The sequence below is a fragment of the Agelaius tricolor genome, unplaced genomic scaffold (genome assembly GCF_023055355.1).
Source record: "Agelaius tricolor isolate 1412-34295 unplaced genomic scaffold, bAgeTri1.0.p SCAF_1, whole genome shotgun sequence".
NCBI lineage: Eukaryota > Metazoa > Chordata > Aves > Passeriformes > Icteridae > Agelaius > Agelaius tricolor.
The window spans coordinates 89,030,599-89,058,353 of record NW_027269261.1 but is presented as its reverse complement, the minus strand read 5'-3'; the positions used below and the strand labels follow the sequence as shown (position 1 = coordinate 89,058,353).

The 27,755-nt window shown below is 42.5% G+C and overlaps 1 protein-coding gene across 1 annotated transcript in view; it reads right to left on the bottom strand.

Moving 5' to 3' along the window:
- LRRC1 (leucine rich repeat containing 1) overlaps nucleotides 1-24,775 on the bottom strand; it is a 69,551-nt gene extending 44,776 nt beyond the window's left edge. The window contains exons 1-2 of the mRNA XM_071442676.1: nucleotides 24,256-24,775; nucleotides 8,955-9,072 (exon numbers count right to left, since the gene is read on the bottom strand). Coding sequence (XP_071298777.1) covers nucleotides 8,955-9,072; nucleotides 24,256-24,414 — 277 coding nt within the window. The 5' untranslated portion in view covers nucleotides 24,415-24,775. The remainder of the gene's footprint in view (nucleotides 1-8,954; nucleotides 9,073-24,255) is intronic.
- Nucleotides 24,776-27,755: the final 2,980 nt, after the last annotated feature.

Below are 27,755 nucleotides of genomic sequence, written 5' to 3'. Positions count from 1 at the left end.
GGGGCTCCTCTGTGCCACCCACCTTCTCAGAAGGATCCCTGAGAAGCCTGCTCTTGGAAAAGCTCCGTTTTCCAGCCCTGCTCTCCACCTCTCCTCCCTCTATTAAACATGGAAGGAAACTGCTCACTTTGTCAAATACCTTTCAAGTGGGAATTTGTGCTGCAAGCATTGTTTGTCTTTTTTGAAGGGCTCTCCAGCTGGAAAGCCCAGCTGAGCAGGCTGCTGTGACACAAATGTCCCCACCACTTCTCTCTACCCTCCCAAAAGCAGCCAAATGCAGCTCCCAAGGGTCTGATCCTGCAGGGGGAAGGGATGGAGGAAGGTTACTCATCTTCTCCCCCCACTTCCATATTGATATCATGACAGTCTCATTGATCAGACAGGTTTCCCTTTTTTTAAAACCAGGAGGCTCTGCTAGTAGCTCTGAAGTCAGAAGTAATCAGCCTCTTGCAATGAAGTGCTACAAGTTTTGGGGCACAATGTGACAGGAATGTGGTTCTTGCAAAGTCTATTGAGATTAAGTGGTTCTTTTAACAGGTTTGTAACATTTTCCTCTTCAGGCTCTGAAGCTGAGGATATACAACACACAAGAGATAAAGCTCTTTCAAGACCTGTCTTTAAAGCTTTAAGGAAAATTCACCAAGAGGTTCAGGTTGCATTTTCTCAAGTAAACCCCTTACTGAATAATTAACAAGAAACTGAAGAGACATGTCTCATTTGTCCTCCTCACTGCTTCTGGAAACATCCCTTTCCAAAACACCAGAAGCACCAGGGACAAAGTCCTCACAAAACAGCATTTCACACATACATTTATATTGGACATGTTACTTGAAAGAAAACTGTGCAGGGACATAAGAACAAGCTGGATTTTTGAACAGATAGCATGTTGTAATTCAACAGACTATCCTTCTCAGCTGCAGCAAGCAACAGGAACAGAGATCAGGAGCTGTAAATTTGAAACAGGAGGAAAAAAGAAGGGGGGGAGAGAGAGGGAAGAGCTGGAAGACCAGATCACAAGGAAAAAAATAGTTCCAGGTGAATTAAGTGCAAGAGCCCAATTTGACAACAAATTTATGTATTCTACCTTTTTACTTATATATGCCAGTCAAGAGTTAAAACAGAGGAGCTAATGGAGATATTTTTATAAGAATTTCCACCTTGGACCTCAAGGATAACAGGAATTAAATACTTTTAGTCTGAGAAATGAGGGTAAGAAATGTGAAAACTAGTATTGTACCTATGAAGCTGTGGATGAGAGAAATTTATTCCAGACTAATTCTTCATTAACTTCATTGTCATGTCATCTTACATTCTCAATAAAATAGAAACTGAAACCCAAGCAAATCTGTGAATACAAGCACTAACAACTTGACTGCAGATTACCATTTTAGCATCTCTAATCTAGATTATTCAGAAAATTAAGTTTTTATTTTATGTCACTCCTATATCTACTGTCTGATGTTTAACACTCCAGCTGACACTTGAGGCAGGCCTAAGGTTTCTGCCTCCAACTTGGCCTGCTCCTCTCCACAGCTTTCCTTTGGCTTTGTATGAAGGCACTATTGCTAGATGCACACATAAATGCATTAGCAAAGTCTCATCAGAAAGAACACTTAAATCTGGCAGAACATGCCACGATGGAAAAATCCACTTTTCTGCAATCCATTTAAAAATAACATCTTCTAGACTTCTCTAATTAAATTATTCTATCATGAGATTTCATTTATCTTCTCTTTCTCAATCACAGTCAGCACTTGCTGCTTCTTCCCTCTCCTTGATGAGAAGCCCTGTGCAAGGACATGGTCCAGTAATTTCTCTCCTCACCTTACTTCTCCTGCTGCATATAAAGCTCTCATCTTCCTCCAACCTACTGACATGAAATTAATTTTAGTGACACAGATTCACAAATCAGATTCATTTTACATCACTTCTTCAAAGTAAGTAAGAATTTCTTACATGTCTGAGGCACTGTGCAGAGCTCCAGAGTCCAAAAGTAATTTGCAGTAGATGTTTCTTTCTTCCCTAATATGCTCCTTTGTACATCGATCCCTAAACCTCATGTATAAGACATTAAAGTGATGATGTTTTTAAGCACAAATTTTAAACTCACCTCAAGGGAGAAACAGGAGATAATGCAAAGAAAAGGTACATCACAAGAAATCAGATGTGTCAAAAAAACCCCAACCCAAACATCAAAACTCAAACATGCAACACAATTGTTAGCAAGCAACCATCTAAAAAAGCAAAAAATTCTCTTATCTCCAAGTCTGCTTTACTTTCGTTAGCACAAAAAAATCCCCAAAATCCCTGCAAAACCAAACACCAGTTACTATTCAGACTATATGCAGTTACTATATGCAGACTTAGGTTACTCTACCACCATACAAAACACAACAGTCTCTGGTGGGGTGTTCCATCACTTTCAGGTGTACACACCAGGGTTGCAGCAACTGCATTCACAGGATGCTTTCTTGTATCAGATAAGACATGTCCATACAGGAGTAGGAGAGCAAATCTTGTTTGTCTGTAAGCACTCACTTGGACACAAATCAGTTCAGAAGGCAAACAAGCAACATCCAGGAGTTGCATATGTTAACAAAATAGATGCATATGTCAACTACACTGCCTTCCACAGCACAGATTGCTGGCTTGGGGTTTTTTCCTTGTCCACTGAGAAAGAAAGCATCAATTCCCATCTATTTCTCAGCATCCTAGGTTTTGCTATTTGCCACCAGACCTGTATCAGCACATTCATGTTAAGGCAGCTGGTGGCAGGCAGAGAAGAAGAGAATTTCCTGGAGGAAGTCTCTGCTCAGATGCTGTGGAAACGCAGCAGAGGTGCACAGCCAGACTCCAGGCAAGAGCACAAAGCAACAGCAGCAGCTTCCAGGCAAGAGAGCAGGGTCCATGTGAGGCTGTGGGACAAGATCAGAAGACTCAAAAGTGCTTCTCCCTACTTCTCTTCTCCCTACTATCTCTTCACTGTAAAATAGCTGGACCACCAGCCCAGGCTGAACCAAAGCAAGTGTTCAAGCCTTTCCTTCATCAGAATATCTAGGTTGAAAAAACATTGGTTATCTTGTTTTCAGTGGGGGAGAAGAAAAGAGGAACACTTACTCACTTTGTGGACAGAAGGATCCTGCAGTTGATGACAGGCATACCTTGGAGAGCAGGTGGCTGAATTAAGAAGGGAAAGCACTGATGTGCAGGCACTGATTCAAACAAGTGAGCTGAGTCTCAGACAGCAAAGCAAAGATTCTACACCACCCTTCAGCAAGGTCCACTCACCTGGCCTTCTAATTACTTGTTGAATAAAATTTATCTACCACACAATGCATGTGGTGTCATGAGGATGACCAAGATCTCTAAAGAGACTTTCAATCAGGTTGTAAAGTGACTAAAAAGAACAAATATAAGTTTCTAAATCCATTGTGGAAGCAAGGAAAACTTAAGAATAAGGCTCATGGAGCACTTGGGATACTGATCTTCTAGAGACTGACTTCCAAAGTCTTGGACCCTGCACAGACCTTGCATAGGAGCAATGTAGTCTTTCCTCACACAATGTAGTGATTATTGACATGCTTGTGAGGAACCATCTCTACTGTTATGGTAATCCTAAACTAGCAGATTTATCTTTGGTTAAATCTATAATTATTGTCATGTAAATGACAGCATATGGCAGCTATGAGGAGAGAGGATTTTGAAATGAGAATATCCTCATGTTGCAAGACTTGTGTCCAGAACAAGCACGCTATCAATACAGTTGTAAGTTCAGTTTAATCAGAAACTATAAAAATGGGTAGCAACTAATATATCATGTAGCCAGAATTCATCTCTGTGGTAGGTATAAAATATGAACTGTACACATTAAACAAACAGTATTATTCTTATTGGTTATCATAGTAAAGAACCATGTTGAGAGTTTGGTATCAAGCATCATGCAGAGCCAAATATAGCTTAACAAGATGTCCCCACACACAGACTTCCTCAGTAGGTGCCACAGCAAAACCCATCACTTCTCAATTCACAAAGTAATGGATCTCAGCTCCACCAAGAGCTGAATCAGCAAACAGAACAGGAATAACCTATCTACCAATCAGATAAAAAACAATTTCATTCTCCCACTGCACTCACACTTGCATCTCTTCCATGGTTTTGAGTCTTGGGGCTTGGACATAACACCAAACTGCAAGGGTACAGACCAGTTCCACAGAAGACCACACCATCTGAGTCCCCTTACCTGCTGCCAGCTGGAAAGTCACTACAGACAGCCAGTGCAAAACTGCTAGCACAGAGCAACTACCAATGCTATGGGCTAGCATGACCAAGTCCTTGGTATACACATTCAATGGAAGCAAGAGGAGCAGCAGAAAAGCCTGCCAGGCTTTGATCACAAATAGACATCAACTCACAGGCAGACACAGCAGCGCAAGAAGCTCCTCTCCTACAAAAGAAACAGGGTCAGCCTGCACCAGAGAAAGGGGTGGACAGCAGGACGGTTCAAATGGCACTGCTGAAGCTGGGAAGGATAGGAAAGCCACTCCAGTGCCTAATTCCTACTATCCTAGCTCACAGTGATTTTCTTTTTATGCTAAAAGAGCTGAATGAAACAAGCTGCTGACAATCTGTCAATGGCTGCTGATGAAAGGTGTATGACATCAAGAACAAAAGACCTGGGTTCCACAGCACACCTGTTAAGAGAAAGCGTGTGCAGGATAGAAATTTCTTTCAAGTAAGAATACAACAGTTAAATTAACACCTTCAGGGCATTTTAAGGAACATGCAGTATCATGACAAAAACACATGAGTGGAGCTTGGAGGATTTATTATTTATCAAAGGCAAACAATATCCCTCTTCTTGGAGAAGAGGGATACTAAAAAGGATTGCACCACCTCTGCAAGAACACAGCATACATGCATAGTATACATAATCCTGAATATCAGCATGCATTAAATTAACTGCAGAAACTTTAGGCATTGCCCCTCCTGTCTAGAAGAAGCTACAGAACAAGAAAAGCCATCAACATTTTAATGAACCCGGGATAGCAGGGCCCTAAGCTTTAAGAATCTGGCCTCCAGGGGTTGTGCAAGAAGAAAAGGGGGGGATGGAGTCACTGAAGGAAATCTCTGGGGGATAAGCAGCACGGGTAGCAACCTGTTACAGCTCCCAGGGATCTGAAACACAGGGCATGCCTTTCGAAGAAAGGAAAGCTAAATGAAGATCCAGTCGAGGCACCAGGAAAGAACTGCAGACATTCGAGCCCATGTTTCTGTCTTTGGAGACTGCACTTTATAAATCACAGGGTCTTTCAGGACTTACCTGAGAGAAATGTCTGAGTTCTGCGGGGAGCAAAATAGCACACAGGCACTTGTGACTGTGCTTAGAGCAGTGCTCCCCTCCCTCATGCAGAGCAAACACTCGCACTGGAGCTCCATGCAAAGCACCTGAGCCCTACCCAAACTTCAGGGTCATCAAGCAAGAATGCTTCAGTGACCCAGTGTCTTCACAGAATTGACCTGTGGTATAAGAATCCAGGAAAAGATTTAATCAACCCCAGGGAGTGTGAGGGAACCAGCAGTAGCTTCAGACACACAGCAGGTGAGTTTCTATCTCAGAAGATTCCTCAGGGAACACTCTTGAGTTTCAGACATGCTTTGCCAGCAAGTCAAAAGCTCAGGCATGTACTGTTGAAGTCCTACTGAGTCTGTTTTCTTTAGCCTTAGAATGAGCACATGAGCTTTTTGAACAACTTGATACCAAGAAGCAGAGATAAACTGGATTGCCAAATAACCTTCAAAGTGTTCACCATCATTACGCTGTTTTCTTAGCACAGCTTCTCTGCCCTCTTATATTCCAGTCCTTGATTCATCCTTTCAACCTTAGCACAAATAACAGCCTCAGCCAGACTAGAAAAGCACAGTAGGGATGCTTCCTAGGAAAATCTGCATGAATACATGGGCCTTCCAGGACATGAGAAATAGCATCAACATGCAAATACTCCAGGAAAAATTTAAGAATATATGACTGCTAGCCTTCCCAAATCCTTTTCCTTATGCACCACTGAGGCTATCCTTACCTTCCCCAGACTTCTCTCACATACACAGGGAGCATCAAATTTACATCTGCTCAGGACTTTTTAGTTTTATCTCTTTGAAGGATGTTTGTAGTTCTAGATTCACTCATTAACCAAGAAACTGCTTAAAGAATTTATTATTGTAGCACATTTTTAACATATATACTAATATGTCTTGGGCATTTTAGAACACCTGAGAATTTAAGAGAGACACATGTCAGAGTTTTGCTACCTACATGGCACATAATGCTGTATGGCACACATACACAGAGCTACCTGCAGAGATCAGCAGAGACTGATCCCTCCTCTAGATGCAGCACCTCACAGCTGCTCCAAGCACAACTGGCCACCACAGCTTGGAAGGGCACCCAAGTCCATCCCTATAACACACCCATCATCTCACGTGGCTTCAAATGGGAAGCCATATGTTCATATGTTGGCCAAAGGATTATAAAGTAGGAGAAAGGAAGACATGTTATCATTTTATTATGGCAGAAATGGAAGTACTCAGTTTATTCAAAAGCCTTTTCTCCTTCTGTGATGAGAGGTTAAAATAGAAAAAGCTATTCCCATGCAGAGAACATTAAATGAATTTATATCTGCATTTTTAAGCTCTTAAGGAAACAGAATGGCCAGAACTGAAGGCAATTAGTGCACCAAACCAGACAACTAGAACAACAAAAAACACAGAACAATGATCTCTTATTTCCCAAGCTCAGATGTCACCATCACACTCTCCTATTCATGCAGCATACTGCATTTTGAAAAGCAGAGCTGTTTTTCCTCTGCCTGAAAGGGACATGAAGAGTTCCTATTTTTTTTTTTCTAAGTAATTTTGGGCAGTCAGAAAAAGAAAACCTTTTGGAGTGCAAACAACTGAACAGGACAAACCTGTGGCAGGTTTAGAATGAGACATACTGGGAGGTGGATTCAAAATACAAAGCTAATAAATTAAAGTACTGTAAAGCTCAAAAACCTTTTGTGAGAATTCCCCCTGCAGCATCCCAGATGGTGTGTCATGCCTTTTGATTTGGAGAACCATGAGACAATCATAAAAATGGCCAAACAGTGGAAAGTAAGACTAGTTATTTTCCACCACGGCCCCCCTGCACCACATTGCACGGTGCATTTTTAATTTGAAGAGTCAAGTCATGCAGTAACTGTGACATAATTAAGCAGAGGGAAATGGTATCAGTCACCTTCTGCAATGAACCACAGAGAAAAGAAAGCAATGCAATAAAATGGGTAATTAACACTGAACCTTGGATATAGGAAAGGAACTGCTCCCTGCCACCTGCATTAGTTCAACCCATTACTGGAAAAAATACTTCCCTGTGCAGTAACTTCTAATGACACACGCATCTACCCAGCCATAAACATTCACACCATCTGCTCTTGTTACAGCTCAGTTCTCCAGCCAACTTCCAAGCCAGGCTGACAAGAGTTCACATGGCTCTGATCCACCAGCTCTTTTCCAAATAGTTATTCATTTGCAAAGAGAATTACTAAGCCAACAGAGGGTTTCTTTTTGTATGAGGTCTGTCACTGACAGCACCCAACTCAGCCAAACTCAGTAGCCAAATACCACATCAACTAATGTTCATATATTTCTAAAATGTTTTAACTAATCTGTCTCTTCCGTCTCTGGGGTTTTTTTCCAGTTTTCTTCTCTTAAAAGGTTTTCCAAATGTGCATAAAATTATATGGTTCACAGAAATTTTTTCAGCAATTGCCTGGAGACTCATCACGCTTCATCAATTATATTATCAGATAGAGATAGACTTTAAAGCACCAAAACAAATAAAGGAAATACGCCATAGAAAGGTGAAGTACCAACAATATTCTTCAGTCACAAAGAGTCGATGTGAAGTTAAACCATAAAGGAAAAAAGGCTCCCCGTTACACTGTTTATTTTCTTGAATATTCAATTACAACCCTCATTTATTTACAAGGTTACACAACCTTGATCGCTCCCACCCCTTCCATCACAGCTGAGAGAGCATTTTGAGCACATCCACTGCATGTAAGGAAGCAAAAATAGCTGACAGTTGCTCTAATTTGGTAACACAGATTCACTGGTTTCAGATCACTGGGTCAAAAGACTGCTTAAAGGTGACCCACCAGCCCCTGAACTTCTTGTAGAACTAGTAAGTTCACCAGGCCACAGAAAAAAAAAAGATGTTTTCACTCCATCACAATGCAGGACAATATACACAGCAAGCATTGCAACCCATGTTGTTTCCAACAACACATTTTAAAAGGTTGTTTAAAATGTGTTGTCTCCAACAACACATTTTAAAAGGTAGGATCTCCTAGCATTCTTTTCTGCATTTATCTTTGCAGATGACAAACAGCCTGATTCTTCTTCCAAAAGTACAACTAGAAATACCAGCACCCTGCCTCTTGCTAATCCCAGGTAAAGACCAAAGCAGAGATAAAGAACTGGACTTCTAACCCACAGGCAGTCCTTTTTTTAGGACAGAAAGCAGCTTTATTTTTTTTCAACGTCTTCTTTTTTCTGTTTTTTTCCATCTCTAAATGCCAGGCATTTCAGAGAGCTTGGGAAATGAAGTCAACATTGTGACAGATAGACATATGAAACTACCACATGAAGCATTTTTTAAATTGAAAAATAAAACAGGCTCTCAGAAACACAGAACTACAGCCAAGCACTATTTTATTACTGTATTTATACCACAAACTCCCTTCTCCTCTTTCCCTCCTTCCCTCTAGAACTAGAGGTAAATCCATGAATTAGACAAGAAAGTGTTCTGTAGGACATAGATAACAATTTCTGAGACAGAAAAACCCTACTAACACAGTTTTCTAGACCATGTCATAGGACAGTATAGAATCAAACAAATTAACCTTGGAGCTTACCATTTCGAGACAAATCAAGTTCCACCAGCTGCATGAAATTTGCTATTTCTGGAGGGAGCCGTTGGATTTCATTATCACTAAGTCCAAGTTTCCGTAACTTCACAAGCTGGAAGAAAGGCTGAAAGAAAGAAAAAATTGCATTTCAGAAAATATTCACATAACTCACATATAGGCATGATAAATGATGAGGAGTAACTAGAATCACTTTCAAAATGTGAGCTAATCAAAGCTATTGCATGGCATTAGTTATGCAGATCTCCTTCACATCTGAACCAGAACAAACATTTTGTTTTCATTTTCACATGCAGACAAACTATAACCTGTATTCTATATAAAATGAAAATGCATGTTAAAAAAAAAAATAATCCATAAAGCTTGCTGTTAAAGATCATTGCAGATAGACACCAGCAAAATCCAGAGTGCCAGCTTAAAGTCATTAATGGGGCAAGGCTACCAAGCAGAGTAATTAAAAGCATCCTAATTACACACCAGGGCTCATTAGGAAGTTAATGCAGAGGGAGACTTCTAAAGAACAAGATCCAGAAAAGTGATGAAGAGGGGCTGACAAGGTCTTCTTCAGCAGTGAACACCAAAACCAACTAGGTTACAGAACCAGCCTCCCCCAGGCAGGCTTTCCTTCCAGCCTCAAACACCCTCTGTTCTATGGCCCAGTTTCAGAAGGACTAATGAAACTTGGGCAGCATTTCAGGTCTCCTTTGCTTGAGGAAAAACCCAGCCCAGCCCTGTCCATGTGAGAACTCGGCACACAGTGCAGAGTGCTATCATTGCCTGACCCCAGCTGTGGGCTCAGGGGGTCTGGCAGCACACAAGACAAAATAACCATCAAACAGGCCAAGCTGAAAGTCAGGTCAACCCCAGGCACTGGGAGCAGCTGGTGACGGAAAAAGGATCATTTAAAACATATCGAGATGTAGGCATTGCTAAGAAGGTTGTGGAGCTCTTACTTTCCTTTCTTCCAGGCAGGCCTTTCATGGGGTGAGGATTTGTGCAGAATGAAATGACTTCACACACAAGTCACCTTGATCAAAACTGAACAGACTCCTCCAATTTTGAGTGAGTTTTGTGCCCCTGGAGTGCACAGGGAGTTTGACCCAGCAGTCAAACATGTGCATCTCACCCTCACAGCATGTGTACATGCCTGGACCCCCATGGTTTTGCCAACCTTGGGGTAGCTGGAAGATAGTGTGAATTTGGGATACCCACTTACATTTCATCACCTACAATCCCTTCTAGGAAATTAGCAACTCTTCTTGAGGTTTTTTTTTTATTTAAGTGATGGAGTATGTGCTCTAAATGTCACTCAGATATTACTTAGATTGACATAAAAAGGGACAGTAAGGCATCTGACTAGGACACAAGGCAAAAGTAGTTTCATCAATCTGTATTACAATACAGGTTTTCAATCTTATTTTGAGTGGTCAAGATCATAAATCAGGTTAAGTGCAAGTTTTGCACTTCTGCATCAATCTTTCAGTACACACTGTGTCACAGAAAAATAAACCACATCTGAAACAAATGTGTTTTCCCTCAAAAACATGGTTCCTTTTAGGGGATAAGAAGGATAGAGCTTTAAAAAGTTTATAAACACTCGACAGTAAAAGATGCAACAGATTTGAATGTGGAATTTCAAAGGCATTTTTGAGTCAGAATGGCACTCCTCCACCCTCCCCCATATTAAGTGTTTTATAATACAGTTGAAATTTTAAAAGGAAGGTAAAATTCTCTGTAATTCCATATTTCTAGCTCCCTAAAAACTTATGTTCCAATTAAAATAGTCACAAATGCTTTTTGCTTTTTAATCCTTCATTGTCCTCAAAAGATCCATAACTGCATTTTCATATCATTACCATTCTTACCTTAAAACAAATGTAGCCCTTTCTCTAAATATTTATTAATATGCCTAAACCAAGAATCCATCAGAAGCTTAGAAAAGCACTTAAAGACACTTTTGTGAAAACATAGCAGGAGTACACTCTGCAGAAGAGATCCCAATCTGTCCTAACACTCCAAAGTAAATACTTGCCAAAATGTGTTTCTCAAAGCAGTGTCTAGCTGCTAAACTGTATGAAAGTTATAAATATTGATGTTCTCCTACAAATCTTATCTGTGCAACAGTTGTCCCTGACAGATATTCAATGGCAAGTGAGCAAAGACAGCAGGAACATGGTTAAAAGACAGAGCAGTCATCCAAAGAGCTGGATATCCACAGGAAGGTTTGAGGGCACCCACAGTACCACGTGTCAATGCAGTTCATATTTATTAAATGTGCAGAGCACGTGTGCAACAAGCAATATTACACAATATTTAAAGATATTCCTTTTCCTTCAGCTGACTACTACTTAAAAGAAAAATTAACTGGAAGGTTTATTTTCCATCTGCATAACAATTTTTAATGAATGACACCATTTCCTAGATAAAATCAAACTGCAGTTACACGAATGGCATTTCTTTGAACTTCTGGTTTGTTTTTTTTCCTTTAAACTACAGGACTCAATCACTCTTGCATGTTTAGTGCATCCTACTCCCATTTCATTAAGTGTTCTTCCTTTCTCTAAGACACATCATTAGTGCTCTGAAGCGCTGCTGGAGAGGCAAGCAATTCCTTTTAGCCATATATGTTTTACCTTTCAAAAAGGCCACAAAGGGAATAAAGGGAAACCAGAGAACGAAGAGAATTAAAAGCTTACTCAATAGAGTTCAACAAACATAAACATATATATATGTATGTATATATACGTATGTGTATAAACATCTGAGATTTTTAAAATACATGCCAACAAGAAACGTGTTCCTAATTTGATGTTTCTAGCACAGTTCTGCCTCTATTTGATAAGCTCTAACATGATCCAAAGTGCAATGGGACTGTTGGCCAGAGCAGCATATCCACCCAGCACGCTCTAATAGCTGGTTTTGATTGCAGACCCAATGCCTCTATGAGTATCTTGGCAACACTTCTAATGCTGCTTAGTTTAGCCAGCCTAATTAATAGTGCCTCAATGAGAAAAATAATGCCACGAGCATAAGCACTGAAGGAGCCTACAACTTGCTATTTAGTACCAGTTCCTGACCCTCAACTGAAGCTTTTCCTATCAAAGAATTTATAGAGGTTTCTATTATATGGATTTTATAAGAATATACATCTTGAACAGATCCCTTCTCTCACTGGAAAACTAACCAAGACTCTCTCACCCAGACACATATTTAAAAAAAACTTCATTCTGACAAAATTGGGTCGATGTCAGCCAACAGAAGAAAAAAAAGTAACAGATAAGTGCATGACTCACTGAAAAGTATAAACAGACAGTGTGATCCCACAGCCCTCATTTTTTATACCTTTTTTTTAAGAATACACTACAACTGGTACTCAATTCTAGGAAAAAAAAAAAAGTTAAGAGAATTAAGCCAAACTAGTAGGATATTTTCTTCCATGCAAGTGGACAAGACAACATATCTCTGCATTTCTTTCAATGGGTCTGCTGAAAGAAAAAATACTCATGCCTGAGAATTTTCCCTGAAAATTCAGCATCTTAGCTGATGGGAATAAAAAAAAAACATAAATGGACATACATGAAAACAATAAACAGTTGAAGTAAAACGCATAGGAGGGAACAAAGATGTATTTGCAGCTAATGCTGTTTAAGGGGCAGAGCAACATTTCAGCATCATCTGAGCTGCTAGAGCCTTTGCAGTCTAGAGACATGTCACACTCCAAACCCACCTGGCACAGGTAGCATAACTAAATGCTTACTGTGTTAAGCTCAACATTTCCATAAAAAGGCTACTACTACCTATTGTGACCACAACTAGCAGCAAAGAGAATTAAAAATTCTCTTTAGGCAGAATCCACCACGTAATTCTCACAATGGGCTAGCATAAGCAGTAGAAATTAGAATGAGATGTAAAGGAGAAAGAAAATTGCAAATTAACTTGCTTCATGGTTACACACACACCAGATAAGATGAGGGTTTGGTGGTTTTTTGCTTCAGGATTTTTTTTTGCAAGCACTTGAGCTGTTGCTGACAAGATTAAGAATTTGTAAGCATTTGCTCTTATGTCAGATCTCCCTCAGATGCCAATATGGATTTTCCACATACACATGCTGCCTCAGCTTTTAAGGCTTCTTCAGGCAACTACATTATTATATTAAAATGAATTATATTTAAATGAATTAAGTAAGCTCTAAGACAAGAGTATGTTATTAGGTGCTGTTTCGTAAGTATGTCTGTATTTATTTCACCCATTTCCCAAACCTACAAATGACCAACTAAAGGCTATCTGTGCTTTAGAATTAAGAAGTGGTACATAGCAATTTAAACACAGTTTAACTCCTAAATGCATCCTTGTTTTAAATCTTACTTCAGGCTCCATTTTCTTCTCCTGCATTGTAAACAAAAATCAATGGGGACACCATTTCATTTGTTTACTTCCAATCACCAGCTATGTGTGCTCCTTCAGTCCTCGGATAAGGGAAATTACAGCAAATCCTTCCCCACACTTTTTATAGTGCTTCAGAAAGATCTTTTTCTGAGGTCTTTCTTCAGGCAAACACAAGTAGAAGAGGTAATTTTGGTAAGCAAAGCAGTGAACAAGAGATAAGGCATCAATCAAATCCATGAAATAACCTTGCAACATAGCTGCTCCCCAACAAGGTCCCTAGCCCCTTGCTTTTAGCCCCTAGGAGTTACTGTTTTGTCTGCACTGTTGCTTGGCTTCAGGGGCAGCAGAGGAAGCCTGTAAGAATATCATGCTATTTAGTGCAATTCAACAGAAGCCCAACCCACTTTAGGTGAACACACTGCTTGGTGCTCAGGACACCATGAGGAAAACAAGGATTAAATCCCATAGTGAAGCAGCACCAGTGATTCCAAGCATTCAACTTCCTCAGAATGGGTTTAATAACCAGGCTCTGGCACAAGCATACACACACATTCCCAATCTGCCTGAAGGGCAAAGGCAAAGAGAGAAGGGTGAGCTTTTCCTTATTCTTCTCCACTCCACTTCTGTCCAAGGCATCAACAGAAAGGCCTTTGACAGACTATCAATAGGGGTCACTCAGTGCTAAGGCTTCCAAGGAGATAGGCCACTCAGTGCCCAACACTCACCAGCTGGTGGGATTTCAAATATCACTTCTATTCCAGTCAGCCAGTGGACATCCCAGTCAGGAGCGCTCAGCAAGCTGTAATATACCCTGCACTCCACTCCAGCCTCAAGACATCACCCTCAGTCAAAATCCACAACTAACCTGTGAGCAAAAAACTCTTTCTAGGATACAATCCTGTACATCATTGTCTTAAAATCCAACCCAGAGACTTCTGCCAGTAGCACGGGGGGGAGGCGCAGAGGAAAACCAGCAAGAGCACAGAAAACAGACACCTTTCCTGTAGAAGCACATCCAAACTAGCTGCACAATAAAATGCTGAGGAAGCTGAATCCTACTCTGGATTCATGAAGTGTGAAAAGAGACTCCAGTAAAGCCTAGCATGGTCATTCTCAGTTTGGCATCTCCCACAAAGCCTGCTAGCAACATCAGGACTCCTCAAGTCACTCTGTCTCCTCTCACCTGTGAGCAAGGACAGCTGGCAAAGGCAACAGGGTTTCACAAACATGGATCCCATGTGATCCTTTGGGCACAACACCCTTTAATTTTCAAATAAAATACTCCCTTAGATACAGAAACAATTTCTGAGGGCAGGGATGAACTCACAGTGCAGCACAGCAGGGTCATCATGCAATTGATGACTGCATCAATGCAGCAGCTGATGGACTTCCTCTGGAGCCATGAGGAGGAGATGCAGCAGCAGCTGGTGATGGACAGCAGCACACAGACCTCTGCCTGCCTGTTCTGTGGCAGGCTGGCAAATGGACAACCACTCCATGCAGCTGAGGTCTCTAATTCTGTCTTCACTTGTGCCATGAGCAAAGCCAGAACTGTTATATATACTTGGCATGATGAAAGATTGTTTCACACACCCAACCATGTATGCAGAATATATTCAAGCTATCCTTTGGTCTTGCAACATTCTACTACCAACTTTGTGATCATGAATATTAGTGAAAAACATCACGGAGGTGGACATAAAAGCAGGAGCTCATACAAAACATTAATAAAATTACTAGATTTCACAACAAGAAAAAAATATTAATGAAATAGCACAGTTCATGGGCACATATCCTAAACAGAACCAGATGCTGCAACTGCTGCCTCTCCCTCCAATGGGTACTTGAAAGCCCAAGAGAAAGGTAAGCCAGGCTGTGGGGGAAGGCCTAGAGAAGACAGAGCAAAAATGATACCAATGTCTCACTGAAGCTGATATTCAGCATCGACCTGCTACACTTCTGACACCCCATTTTCAAGCATCTGCCATTTTCTGAACCACTGACAAGGATGGGCCAATTGCAGGTCCTACTCTCAGTTGTTACCATTCCCTTTAAAAGAAGACAAATAGGGGACTGTCCACTCTCAAAAACCAATACACTGCAGCACTGAATCAAAATGCTGCCCTACCAAGCAATGCACTGACCAGGTTGTCTCCCCCTGTTCCTGGCAGACAAGGATTTACTTTATCTTTTATATCAATTAAGCAGAAGCAACAAAGGTAAAAGAGCACTCCATGCTAGAGGTGTTTGTAAGAGAACAGTGGTGAGAGGGACTACCTCTGCCTTTAAGAGAGGCCAGAAAACATCTACAACAATGAAATACAGATTCATTGCAGTTAAATGCATTTGCCATTTGGAGGAAAAAAAAAACAACTAAAGCCCACATTAATCTCTCTAATGAATTTCTAGCATGCATTTTTCTAGTATACAAGACTGTTGGCAGGAGGTAATGTCTTTATTTTTGACCAACAAATATAATTAGAAAAATAACTCATATATAATCACAAAACTTATTTTAGAGGTACAGATGTATAATCTCTGCCCACAAACCCTGTCTCATCTATGTACATCACAAAGAGAAGGGAATGCTACCAGTTTACTACAACAGTACACACCTTACAAAAAAAAGTTAAAGGTATTGAAACGTATTGAAAGTATTTAATTACTTTCAACTCAGGTCAAAAATCAGTAGAGCTGAGTTGTTACTACAAAAAACTGCCATTAGAAAATATTTCAAACCAAGCACACTTCAAAAATCTTCTGAACAATTGCAGGGACACTAACAGGGAAGACAATGACTTTCCTCCCATCAGACTGTGGTCTTTCATTTGATGTCAAAAGGTAAAGTATTTCTTCAAGTGTGAAGGAATACAACAGAGAAATCTGGAAAGCAGGAGGAGAAAACCTAGACATACTTAACTGGCAATAAACTTCTTTGTAGCCTTCAACACAGAGCTCTATGTTTAGAGGTATGTTAATATAAGGATCCAATGTTGCTTCTCTACAAACTATTATGGATTTTAATAATTCAAGCATATACTGCATGATAGTACTAATTGACAATAATGACAACTGGTTACAAAAGGTAACATAGTCTCAAGATACCAGTGCTCTTAGCAAGTATTTTAAATAGCATTGTCATACTGAAAAAATCTCAAACTTTCAATAAAACTACTTTTACTGTGTGTGCACAGTCTGCTTCAGCTTCACCCAGTGGCACAGCTCTCTCTCTGACCCTAACTGTAAATACATGGTTGTTGAAATCATACAGTGGTACTTCTTTAAGGATTTACAGCAAGATGTGCAAAAACACCATGACATTATCAATGTAGAAAGTAAAACAATTAAACATTTGAGGGTGAATAAACCTTGAAAACCACAACAATTAAATCATTATTATCATTAAAACCACCCAAGTTAAAGATGGGCAAAATCTTTGATATGCCCTCTATAGAATCATAAAACAGGTGAGGTTGGAAGGGGCTCTAGAAATCACCTCGTGCACCCCCTGCTCAAATCATGGACCACCTAGAGAAGGTCACTTCGGACTATGTTCAGTCAGGTTTACAGCATCTTCATGAACAGAGACTGCACAACCTCTCTGGAAAACCCATGCCAGTGTTTGACCATCCTCACAGTAAAAAGTATTTTCATATTTCAGACAGTATTTTCATATTTCAGACAGTTCCCTGTGTTTCAGCCCTTGCCCACTGCCTCTTGTAAGGTCACGGGGCACCCCAAGCAAGGTTTCATGCTGATTAACATGTATTTATGTACAACCATGAGCCTTTTTCTTCTCAAGGCTTAACTCTTCTGGCTCCTTTAGCCTTCTCTCCTGAGAGATGCTCCAAGCCCTTAATAGTCTTTGTGGTCTCTACAGTGTATGTCCAGTCTCTTCATTTGGGATACCCAGCACTAGACAAAGCACTCCAGGTCTGTTTCCCCAATGCTAGCCAGAGGACAGGGATCACCTGCTGGCAATGCTTTGTGTTGCACAGCCCAGGATATTGTTGGCTCTCTTTGTCATGAAGGAGCATTGCTGGCTGACAGACAACTTGCCCACCAGGTTACCCATGGCCTTTTACTGGAAAACTGTTTTCCAGATGGTCGGCCCTCAGCCTGTACTGGAGAACTGGGTTATTTCTCTCCAGGTGCAGGTGTATTTCTCTTGACTGAACTTCATGAGATTCCTCTCTGCCCATTTCTCCAGCCTCTCCCTGTCCTGCTGAATGGTAGCATAAACATCATTTTTACCAACTTCTTCCAAGGAGAATCCTAAACATACCAAAGTTTGTTTTCTCAAGATGCTGCTTATTGTTCTGTTTCCTTCCTCTCAGAACCCAGAACTCCACCATCTCATGGTCACTACAGCCAAGGTGACCAAGGTCAGTACAGCTACTACAACCCTGATCTTCACATCTCAACCTGCCTTTTCTTTTTAAGTATGAGGTCCAACAGATCACCTCTGTCCATTAAATCCTTGAGCAGCTGTGTTAGGAAGCCATCAAAGCACTTCAGAAAACTCCTGGATTGCTTATGTCCTGATGTGTCGTCCTTCCAGCTGTCATGTCATTCAAGACCCACATGAGGGCCTAAGCCTGCAAACATGAGACTTCTTCCAGGTATGTGAAGAAGGCATCATCTACTACTTCATCCTGATCAGGAGACACCCAAAACAATGTCATACACTAATCCCAACCTGCTCTCAGCTGGCCCATCATCCATCCCAAAGAAAAACTTCACAAATCCCTGCTACTCTCTCATCCAAAGGGCAACTCCCCATCCTTGCTTTCCTGGCCTGTCCTTAAAGAGCCTGTGTTTATTCACTGTAGCACTCCAGCCACATGAGACATCCCACCACGTCTCCGAACTCAAGGAGATCTGTGCATTCAATAAAAGGAAATAAAGTTCCTATATATGTACAACTTAAGCAGCTATAAACACAAATTTAAAGAGAGGTACAGTACGATAATCATGTCTTTCCACAGATTACTGGCCACTGACCAAACAAGTGTCTTTCAGGCTTATGGTTGCATAATGACAGAAACAACGGTAGAACAGTGAAACTCAGTTCAGAACAGGTTTGTTCCTGAGACAAAGGTATGGTATGGGAAGAACAGTGGGACTGTTTCTTAAGGAGCTTTCACATGATTTTAGTAAGATAACAGCACCCTGGATTTCAACAGCACACATAATAGAGATACCGACAGTGCTGAATGTCAAGTAGAGCAGACCAGCAGCATCTCTAACAAAGAAACTGGGGCACAGGAAGAGGCCAGGGTTTAAACAGGTCTCTTGGGAAAAGGGTCTCACATCTATCTAGTAACTCTACAGAGAAGCTTTAGTATATAACACCAAGAAGAAAAATCACAGATGACAGATATAATTTGTAAGCTCAGAGATGTGAAATGATTCGGTGCTGCACTACATTAGGTTTACAAACACTACAGAAAAATCATTCCCCAAAGGAAAAAAAAAAACTTCCTCACACTCTTAGGCTAAACTAAGTGCATAGAAAAAAATTTTGAAATTTTTTCTGCCACTGGAGTTTTTCCATAAACAACATCTGCTAGAAGTATCATGGGAAAGTGGTCTTTATTCTTTGAGTTAAAGAACTGAGCAGCAGCAATACAAAACAGCAGCAAAACAAGTGTTATAAGCTATTTCCACCACCCACCAATGCAAAGAACGCTGTGATTTAATACAAAGGCCAAAATATAATACTGCATTCAAGGGTTCCTAAGATTTTTTTTTTCTATCACTGGAGAAAGAAATATGCAGGGATTCAGTTTTGTACTGCAAATTTGAATCACAGAGAAATTAAGTTGACAGGATGTATTTGCCCTTAAATTCTAATGTACTGGAATAGAAAACACCATTTCATCAACTACAGACTGATCTATAGAATTGAAAGCATTTTACTTTTATCTGATGCTTTTCATTAGAAAAGCTATTGAAACGCATCATGCAGAATGTGTTATTTTCTTCTATCAAAGCAATTTGCCAGAAAGCCTACTCTTCAGTGAAGAATAGTTTTTGACGTGCAGCAAATGATATACTGCACATTACAGCCCGAGTTGAAAAATTCATCAAGTTTTCACTCCCAAGGAAAACAAAAATGCTATGGGTTTAGAAAAGAAAACCACACAAACCACATTTTTAAATCGCTCTATGCACACTGGCAACCACTTTTTTTTCTCCAATAAAATCAGATACACAAAATAATCAACAGAAGGCACATGGGATCCAACACAGGAGAAGGAATTATTTAAGCAAGTTGTGAGCTACACTTCACCACCAACTCTATACATAGCCCATCCTTTTCAGACCAAAGGGTGCAGCTCTTTAATTTGTCTTGTAAAACAGAAGTGGCGAGAAGCATGCTGACAGCTAGAAATTGCTGTTCTGTGGGAAAACAGCCACATCTGCTGAGAAAGGCTTCAGAGAGACTTCATTATTGTGGAAAACCACCAGCAGCTTAATAGTATACAGCTTGCTCCTCCAGCACATCCCACCAGGCTGGCTTATCCTGCAAGAAGGGTAAGAGCAGAGGAGGGAACCTGGGAGGCAGCAGGCAGGAAGGGGAAAGAGCAGAGTACAAAGGAAAGAGATGTTTGCAAGGGCAGTCAAGAACCCAGCACAGAAGCGATGGGAGAGGAAGCAAAGCATCAGCAACAGACGGTAGACAGAGCTCTTTGGGTTGGAAGAAATAAGAAAGATCCTGGAACATGAAGGATGGGGGAGGGTGGGAAAGTATGAACATTCAGGGTGAGAAGTCTGAGACACCAGTGGTAAAGACAGAAAAAGGTCACTGTCAATATAAGAACAAGTTCTGCATCATGTAACTGGGGAATGGAGCAAAGAATGGATCATGGGATCCAGCAGAGCAGCTAAGGAAACCTTGACAAAGGTTCACTTACTGACATGGAAACCAAATGTGCAGCAACAAAATTATATAAAAAACCTTTAAGTTACTCTACAAACAAAAATTATTACCTTGTATTCTTAAAATGCTGACAGATACAACTTGATAAAAAAAAGCATTTGTAGGGAAAAGGGGGTCAGAGAAACAGTTCTTTTTCTGGTCCACATATTAATGCCCAAGGAAGCAAACATGGGGAAGAGTAGAAATAACAGGGGCACCTTTCTCTGCTCCTCTGACATTTTTTTTCAGGTATTTTCCAGATGAACCCTTCCTACCCTCTCCCCTTGGAAAAAAGAATTCTACCATGCATTTTGGTCAGCTTACAGAACAGAAATAAAACTAGCAAAGTAACTCCCTCAACATGATTCAAGTGTATTCCTTGTTTCTCCTGAGGATATTTCACATGACTCTCATAACACACAATTCAGCAATAGTGCTGAGTCCTGCTAGTCATTTTCCTTCAAGATGCTACAGCAATTCTCTAAGTTGTCTTCCATATTTTGATAGGATTCTTATGTGTATTTCTTCTGTTGGGTTTTTTCATTAACACCCTAACACACGCCATGTTCTACTAGCTTATTCTAGAATAAGAGAGGTTTTAAGTATGCTAGGAAAGCCTACAAATTAAACAAAGCCTAAGACGACTTCTGTATCTCAAAAATGGAGATTTTAGGATGTATTAGAGTATATTCTTTTAATGGTGTATTGGATCAAACCAACCAAGGACACCTTTTATAGCTACTTGATAGAAATGGGAGCAGAGAGAAGTGGGGGGGAGGAGGGAAGCATGTGCATCCAACACAAATTGCCTCATCAGCTTGAGAGAAATGCAGCAGATCCACATATTTCATCATGCCACTTGCTGATATTTATCTCCCTCAGAAAGCTGTACATTTGAAGGGATGAAAAACAAAATACAAGTGGATGTAAAGTGGATGTCTAGAAATAAAGCCATCATCACTGTCAGTCTTGTAGCCATGGCAAAGTTGGTAAAAGAACTCACCAGTATCTACTTGATTTCAGAGAAGCTTTACAAGACCTCCTGCCTGCTGTAGAAGACCTTTCAGACCACAGCTGCCCACACTGGGGAAGTGAATCTGAACTACCTATGTGCACAATGAAGAGCTGAGCAGCAGAGTTGGGGTCTCCTCCTCCATCCATGGCAACTTCTGCTGCAAGTGACAGAGTTTACAGGGAGTTTCTTCTTCACTCTGCCAAGGTGAGGCTTTACAGCAGCAATTTCCTAAGGGGCATCACAACCATCTCAGCAGCACAAACACCTTATCAGTGTTGAAGGATTATATTATGGCATCAGCACAGCCCACAGGTGATTCACCAGGAATTGGCACAGATCACTGTGAACTTCAGGACTTCATCAAGCACTGAAGAACACCTAACTAACCAGCCACTGAGAGTTACATAATTCTCCTGACTTGTTTAGGCCTCAACTCAGCCAAAATCTAGCTTGATTTTGTATTACTGCCTTTATGTATGTAGAAAAGAAACTTAATGGAGGTAAAGTCAAACTAATATAATGAATTACACTAAATTAAGGATGTAACAACCACTTTTATCTATGCTGACCCAACAGTTTGTTAATTACACACTCTGATGATTTCCCCCATGTTTTCTCTACCAGAGGTATGGTCTACCCCAGCTTTTTGCACTGATTACCAATTCTGAATCTGTACTTTGCATTGACACTACCCTTTAAATACAACAGCAATGAGTACTGTATGCTGTAGATACCTTCCACTAAGAGATCTTCCATGATTCTCCTCAACCAGATTCCAAGAGGAGAACTTTCAGAACTATCTGCTGGTAGAAAAGTTGAACAGGGCTCTTCCCATCAGTTTTACCCTCAATACATTAGTTTCAGATTCAGGACTGCAGCTCTATTTTTGTACCTCAGAATTCTGCAGAGTCAACACTTACATGAGGTGATGGTGCTGTTATTCCATTTATCAGAAATCATTAATAAGGAACTGACAAGGAAAGTTCATAGGTTTGTGCAGGAAGCCCCAATAAAAATGCCTCCCTGCATTGCTGACAAGGCACAAAGTACTTAGGACAGATACAAGTATGTTTCTGTGGTTGTATTTCTTCAGATTCCTCCTAGTCCAGCTAAAAACCCACAAACATATTCCTACAGTATATTCAGGCACTCCTGTAACATGATCCATGCACATTAAAAAAAAAAAAAAAAAAAAAAAAACCTTCTAACTTCAACTTCTGCTTGATTCCACCACAATGCCAAGGAGCCTGGGCTGATTTTTGGAGTTTTTTAACCCCCTCAGCTATTTCTTACAGGTATGGGATGTAATGCATAGTCACATGCAACTAATGGGAAAAAGTGGTCTATTTAAGCCTCACAGGGCAAAAAAAGGCTATTTCATATATTATGGTTCAAGGAATAGAAGAGAAACAGTAAATAGCTGCACTCTATTTACAGAAATTAGTACCATGTAATACCATGAACAGACATCATCCTTTACATTTGTACACAGCAACCAGTCAGTGGTGAATTTATTACTTTTTTTAAAAATCCAAGAGCCATGGGTGTCAATGGGATTTTAGTCACACACACATTAAATATCCCTGTAACATGATGTGTACCAGCCTGAAAGCCAACACTAATAAGAAAGATCTTGTACAAAGGGACTCCTGAGTTTGGTCTGTGCACAAAGCCAGCAAAAACTGCTGGAAGTAAAAATAGCACCCACACACAGGCTATGCAAACCAGTTTTGCTCTACTTCAGAAGGATAAAGAGTTCAGTCACAACAAGATGCAAACTTGTGCCTAGGTTTTTCAAAAGAAAAAGCCAAATTTAACACATCAGTCCAACTGACTATTTTTACTAGTGTCTGAAGGAAAACCTAGCCACCACGATTACTCTTACTATATAGAGTTGAAAAAAGAGAGTGTATGTGAGTGCACTGAATTTCAAAAAGGAAAAAGTAAGGCTGTTTAAGTCTGGGTATGAACAGAGCAACTTTGATTCAGGTACAAACAAAGGTGCTTTTGAAAAATTTTCTGGCTAGTGAGTTCAGTTTCTTGGATTCCAAGTTAGTAAGAGTCCACATAGCTTTAAGACGTAGGTTCCAGGTAACACTTCCCGTGTCAAACTCTACCAACCACAACTCACAAAGGTTTCTGAGTTGTCCAAAGTTTAAGGAACAAACAAGGGGGAAAAAGCTCGGGGGTCCTCAAGTCAGAGGTGGAGCATGCCTCCCACTCCCTCCGCATCTGTGGAGCCGCAGTGCCTCGCTGGAGCCACTCTCATGGAGTCCCTCCGGCAAAATCTGCAAGTGCCACCCGGAGAGGGACACTGGTAGGTACCACTTCAAGGTCTCAAAATCATGTTGAATTTAACGTGAATTCCTCTTTGACAATAACACCAAAAATACAGTATGCATAAAACTCTGAGTACAAGCTTCAAGTGAGAAGCAAAACACTGACAACTGCGCGGGACTTAGATCGAGATACAGAAAAGGCTTATTCGTCTCTCGTGTTTTGCACAACGAAGTTACCAGGAGTAGAAAGCAGAAACGGGAACGCGGTTATCTGCTGGAGGGTTTTGGTTTTCCCATGTACGGAGCAGATAGTATCTACCGAAAGGGGAAAAAAGGGGAGGGCTGAATATCCTCCAAGGTCTCGTAATTCCGATGACGTGCATGTTAATCACAATATTCACTCATGTCCTGCGACTCCGGCACCAACCCCCCTGCCCTCCAACAGGACCTGTCCTGCTGCAAGGCGCGGACCTCCAGGTTTTGCTCATGAAAGCTCATTTCCCGTCAAACTCCGGGGAAACGCTACCCTGAAACTCCGGCTCTTCCTTTAACTCCGAGGGCTGCTACCACAGACCCACGGCCCCAGGAGCCCCTCACCGCCGCCTCGGGGCGGGCGCTGGACCGGGAGCTCGGCGGGCACCTGCCGGGCAGCTCACCTGGGTCCCCGCTCCCACTCCCGCTCACCTTGGGCAGCTCGCGGAGCTGGTTGGCGTCCAGCAGGAGCTCCTCCAGGCTGCGGCTGTAGCGGTAGATCTCCTCGGGCACGGCGGCCAGCGAGCAGTGCCGCTTGTCGATGGACTCCACATGGCGGTTGCACCGCCACAGGGGGATGCAGTGGAACATCGCCCCGCCGCCGGGGGCCGCGGGGCGGGCGCCGCCGCTCACCGCCGCCCCCTCCTCGCCGCCGGCCGCGGGAGCTGCTGCCCGCTCCGCCGCCGCGCAGCGCGGGTCCCGGCGAGCCAGCGGCCGCAAGCCGCATCCAGCGCGCCGCCGCCACCGGCGGGAAGCAGCCCCGGGCGAGCGCGGCGGCCCCGGGAGAACAATGGGCGGGAGCCGGAGCGGGGCGGAACCGGGGGCGTCCCCCTAGTGCCTCTCGGCGGGCCGCTGCCCTCTCCGCAGAGACATCGCGGGGCGCCGAGCGCAGCGCTGCCGGCCGCCGCCGCGCATTCCCGCGCCTGACCCGGAACACGGGCGGCCGCTCCCGCTCCCCCTCCTCTCCTCCCCCGTCCCGGCTGACATCAGCGGGGCCGGGCCCTGCCGCCCTGCCCCGCCCCGGGCCCGGACCCGGCCCGCCGCTCGCACACCCCCCCGCTCCCGCCCCGGCGCCGCCTCGCCCCGGGCAGCCGGGGGCGGGCGGCCGCACAACTTTCTGCCAAGGGAAAGAAAAGCAGCGCCGGCTGGAAGCTTCTCCCGGCTGGAAGCGTAGCGTGCTGCCCGGCAGCGGGGCTCGCACCGCAACCCTCCGCCCCGGGGACTGGCGGGGCGCCGCTCCCCCAGCAGCCGCCGGGCCCGCAGCCGCCCCGGGCGGGCTCGGCCAGCGCCCCGCGCGGCGGGCGGCGGCTGCTGCTGTCGGAACGGCGGCGTCCGCAATCCCCGGGAGTGGCGGGGAGCGGTTCGGGACGCTCATTCTACCCACTCTGGGACATGCCGATCCCTACCTGAAGCGCCCGGGAACACCGAGCGGGAGAGTGCGCAGACCACGCTCACAATTTCTTTTAAATTGTTAGAACTCTGTCTGGAAAGTAGCACAATAATATGTATGAAACGCACTCTAGGTACCTGGCCGTGAGTAATGTTTTCCCTCTCAAATTGCATTGGTCTAACATTAAAAAAGAAAAGGCAGAAATATATGCTATCCTCAAGGCTTTCTGAATTACGGGGTTTTTAATCCACTTTCAAAAGGGCAATCGTTATGTCACAAGGGTTAACAAAGGCAAATACTCCGGCAGTCCTCTGCCCGCGTCCGCCGGCTCTGGGCTCCGGCAGTCCCACTCCACAGCCCTGTGAGTGGGGCGAGGTGCTCCTGAGCTCTGATGGCAAAACAGCCTTAAAGGATCTCGTCTTTCTGGTTGCGTAATAGCAATTTTGTAATCTACACAGCAACACAAAATACTTTTGAAAAGAGGGAGTTAACATCAGCGCTGTTCTTGAAATATTGCTAATTTCTTGCATAATTATAATTGGGTGCAGATACAGGATTAGGGAAGAGGGAGTTTATTGTAATTGTCTCTGTTCTTCAATCCCTGCATGGTACCAACAATACTTAATCTTACAAAGTTGTAATGTATTTACTGTTAGGTTCTTCTTAAATCAGCTAATAAATCCTACAAGCTGCACTTGTTAAATTTCTGTGGGAATTGGAGTGATCTGCCTATTTTTTGGTTTTAAAAACATCTTAGGTACTTACATACTGTTACTCTTTGCAGACCTACAAAACAAGAAACTTTAAAAATGTTATCTTTTTCTTATAAATATCTTTAAAAAATAGCTGTCAGAACCAATTGTTTCTTCCTTCCATGAATATATTCAGTAATTACAAAAGAGCATTCACAAATGCGTTCACATGTGCTCAGAAACAGGGCAGGCACACACCAGCACTCCTGAACCTTCCCAGCCCCGCAGCAGGAGATTAGATAACTTCAACAGGATAAATCAAACCAACCTGTTGTGCTCTGGCAGAGCTTGGCAAAGACAGGGATGCAGGAAGCTGCCCAGCAGATTTCAGATGTGGAGATGAGGACCATCTCTGTCACAATTAGTGGGTCGCAGCCAGGGCCAGCCAGGCACTTCAGATGCACTTCTTGCAGCTGCTGGTGAGACTGGTCCTCCCTGATTCCAGGCAGAGGAGCTAGGTTCAGAAAATCAATCTTCTCATGGCAGCTTCAACCCAAGATTTGACACTGAAGGTATTGAACCAGATGCAGGGAATGTGGAGGCTCAGCAGAGATCAACTGAACAAATACTGAGGCAGATATAAGGCTCCAACTGTTCACAAGCCTCTGTGACCAACAGCAGATTTGCTGCCAAGATTGCTTTGCCTAAATTCAGCAACCTCAGGGCCTCTGTTCCTAGGGAACTCTCTGAAGAAGTGACACTACAGAGGAGCCATGCAGTAGGGCACATGAACAAGGGAGGGCTACTGCTGACTACCCCCAGTTTACCTAGGACATGCAGTACTACAAAGGACTACACCACGGGAATGGGATAAATCAAAGCGTTTGAAACTGGAGAACAACATGACTTGCTTAATTGCTGAACAGAAGGATGAACACATTGCCTCCTGAACTCCAACTCTAAAAAACAGACTGGTCAGAGGCACCTCAGGACCTTGTGTCCATCTTCTGCTTGTCTGGAAGCATCCACACTGTCCCACAGCTGAATATGACAACAGGCAAGAGCTCTAGCAGTGGCCTCAGTGGAAAGGTTCTCTCACCATCTTATGCTGCTCTCTGTCCCACCGTCCTCTGTGCCATTTGGGAGAAATGCCCAGCATGCCCTCCAGACAAAGAGGACTTCAGATCCCAGCACTACACTGATTGTCTCAGATGCTTGTAAACAGCTTAAACCTTTCTTCCATGACATGGACACAAAATCTGACATGAGATGTCACTTCTGCAGATGCTGTCATGTGTCTCATGACTAGGCCTCACTGTGACAAGTCTAGGCAGTAACAGGAGGGTGACTGACAATCGGGTGAGTCTGTATACTTTAATGAATAATGAGTCAAAATTTGCACACTTCTCATGAGTCTCAGGGAGTCCAGGGGACAGAGTGATTGCAAGAAAGCTTAATACTTATTTATGAGATCTGCCTTCACCAGCTGACACTCAATACAAGGATAAAGATCTTTCCTTTCTCTACGTTGGACAGCTAGTGTCATAGAATTTTGATAAAATCCTTGGAAGCTTAGGACAATAAATCAGTGCTAGTGCCCCTGGCCCGCTGCAGAGGTGAAAGTATAGCCTGAAGCTATGGTGTGGAAATAGTCACTGAGGAAGTCAAAAGGCAAATCATTCTTGGGAAAATAGTATTCTCACTGTAGAAAGCAACCTCTCAAGCAAGCAAACTTGTTCAGCTTTGGTCAGTGTAATAAGTTACTGGTATCTGTGGTTCTTCTGCACTAGGAAATAGCAGCAATAAAAAACCTTCCCTAAATGAAGAAGACATCTCATATGGGGACAAGT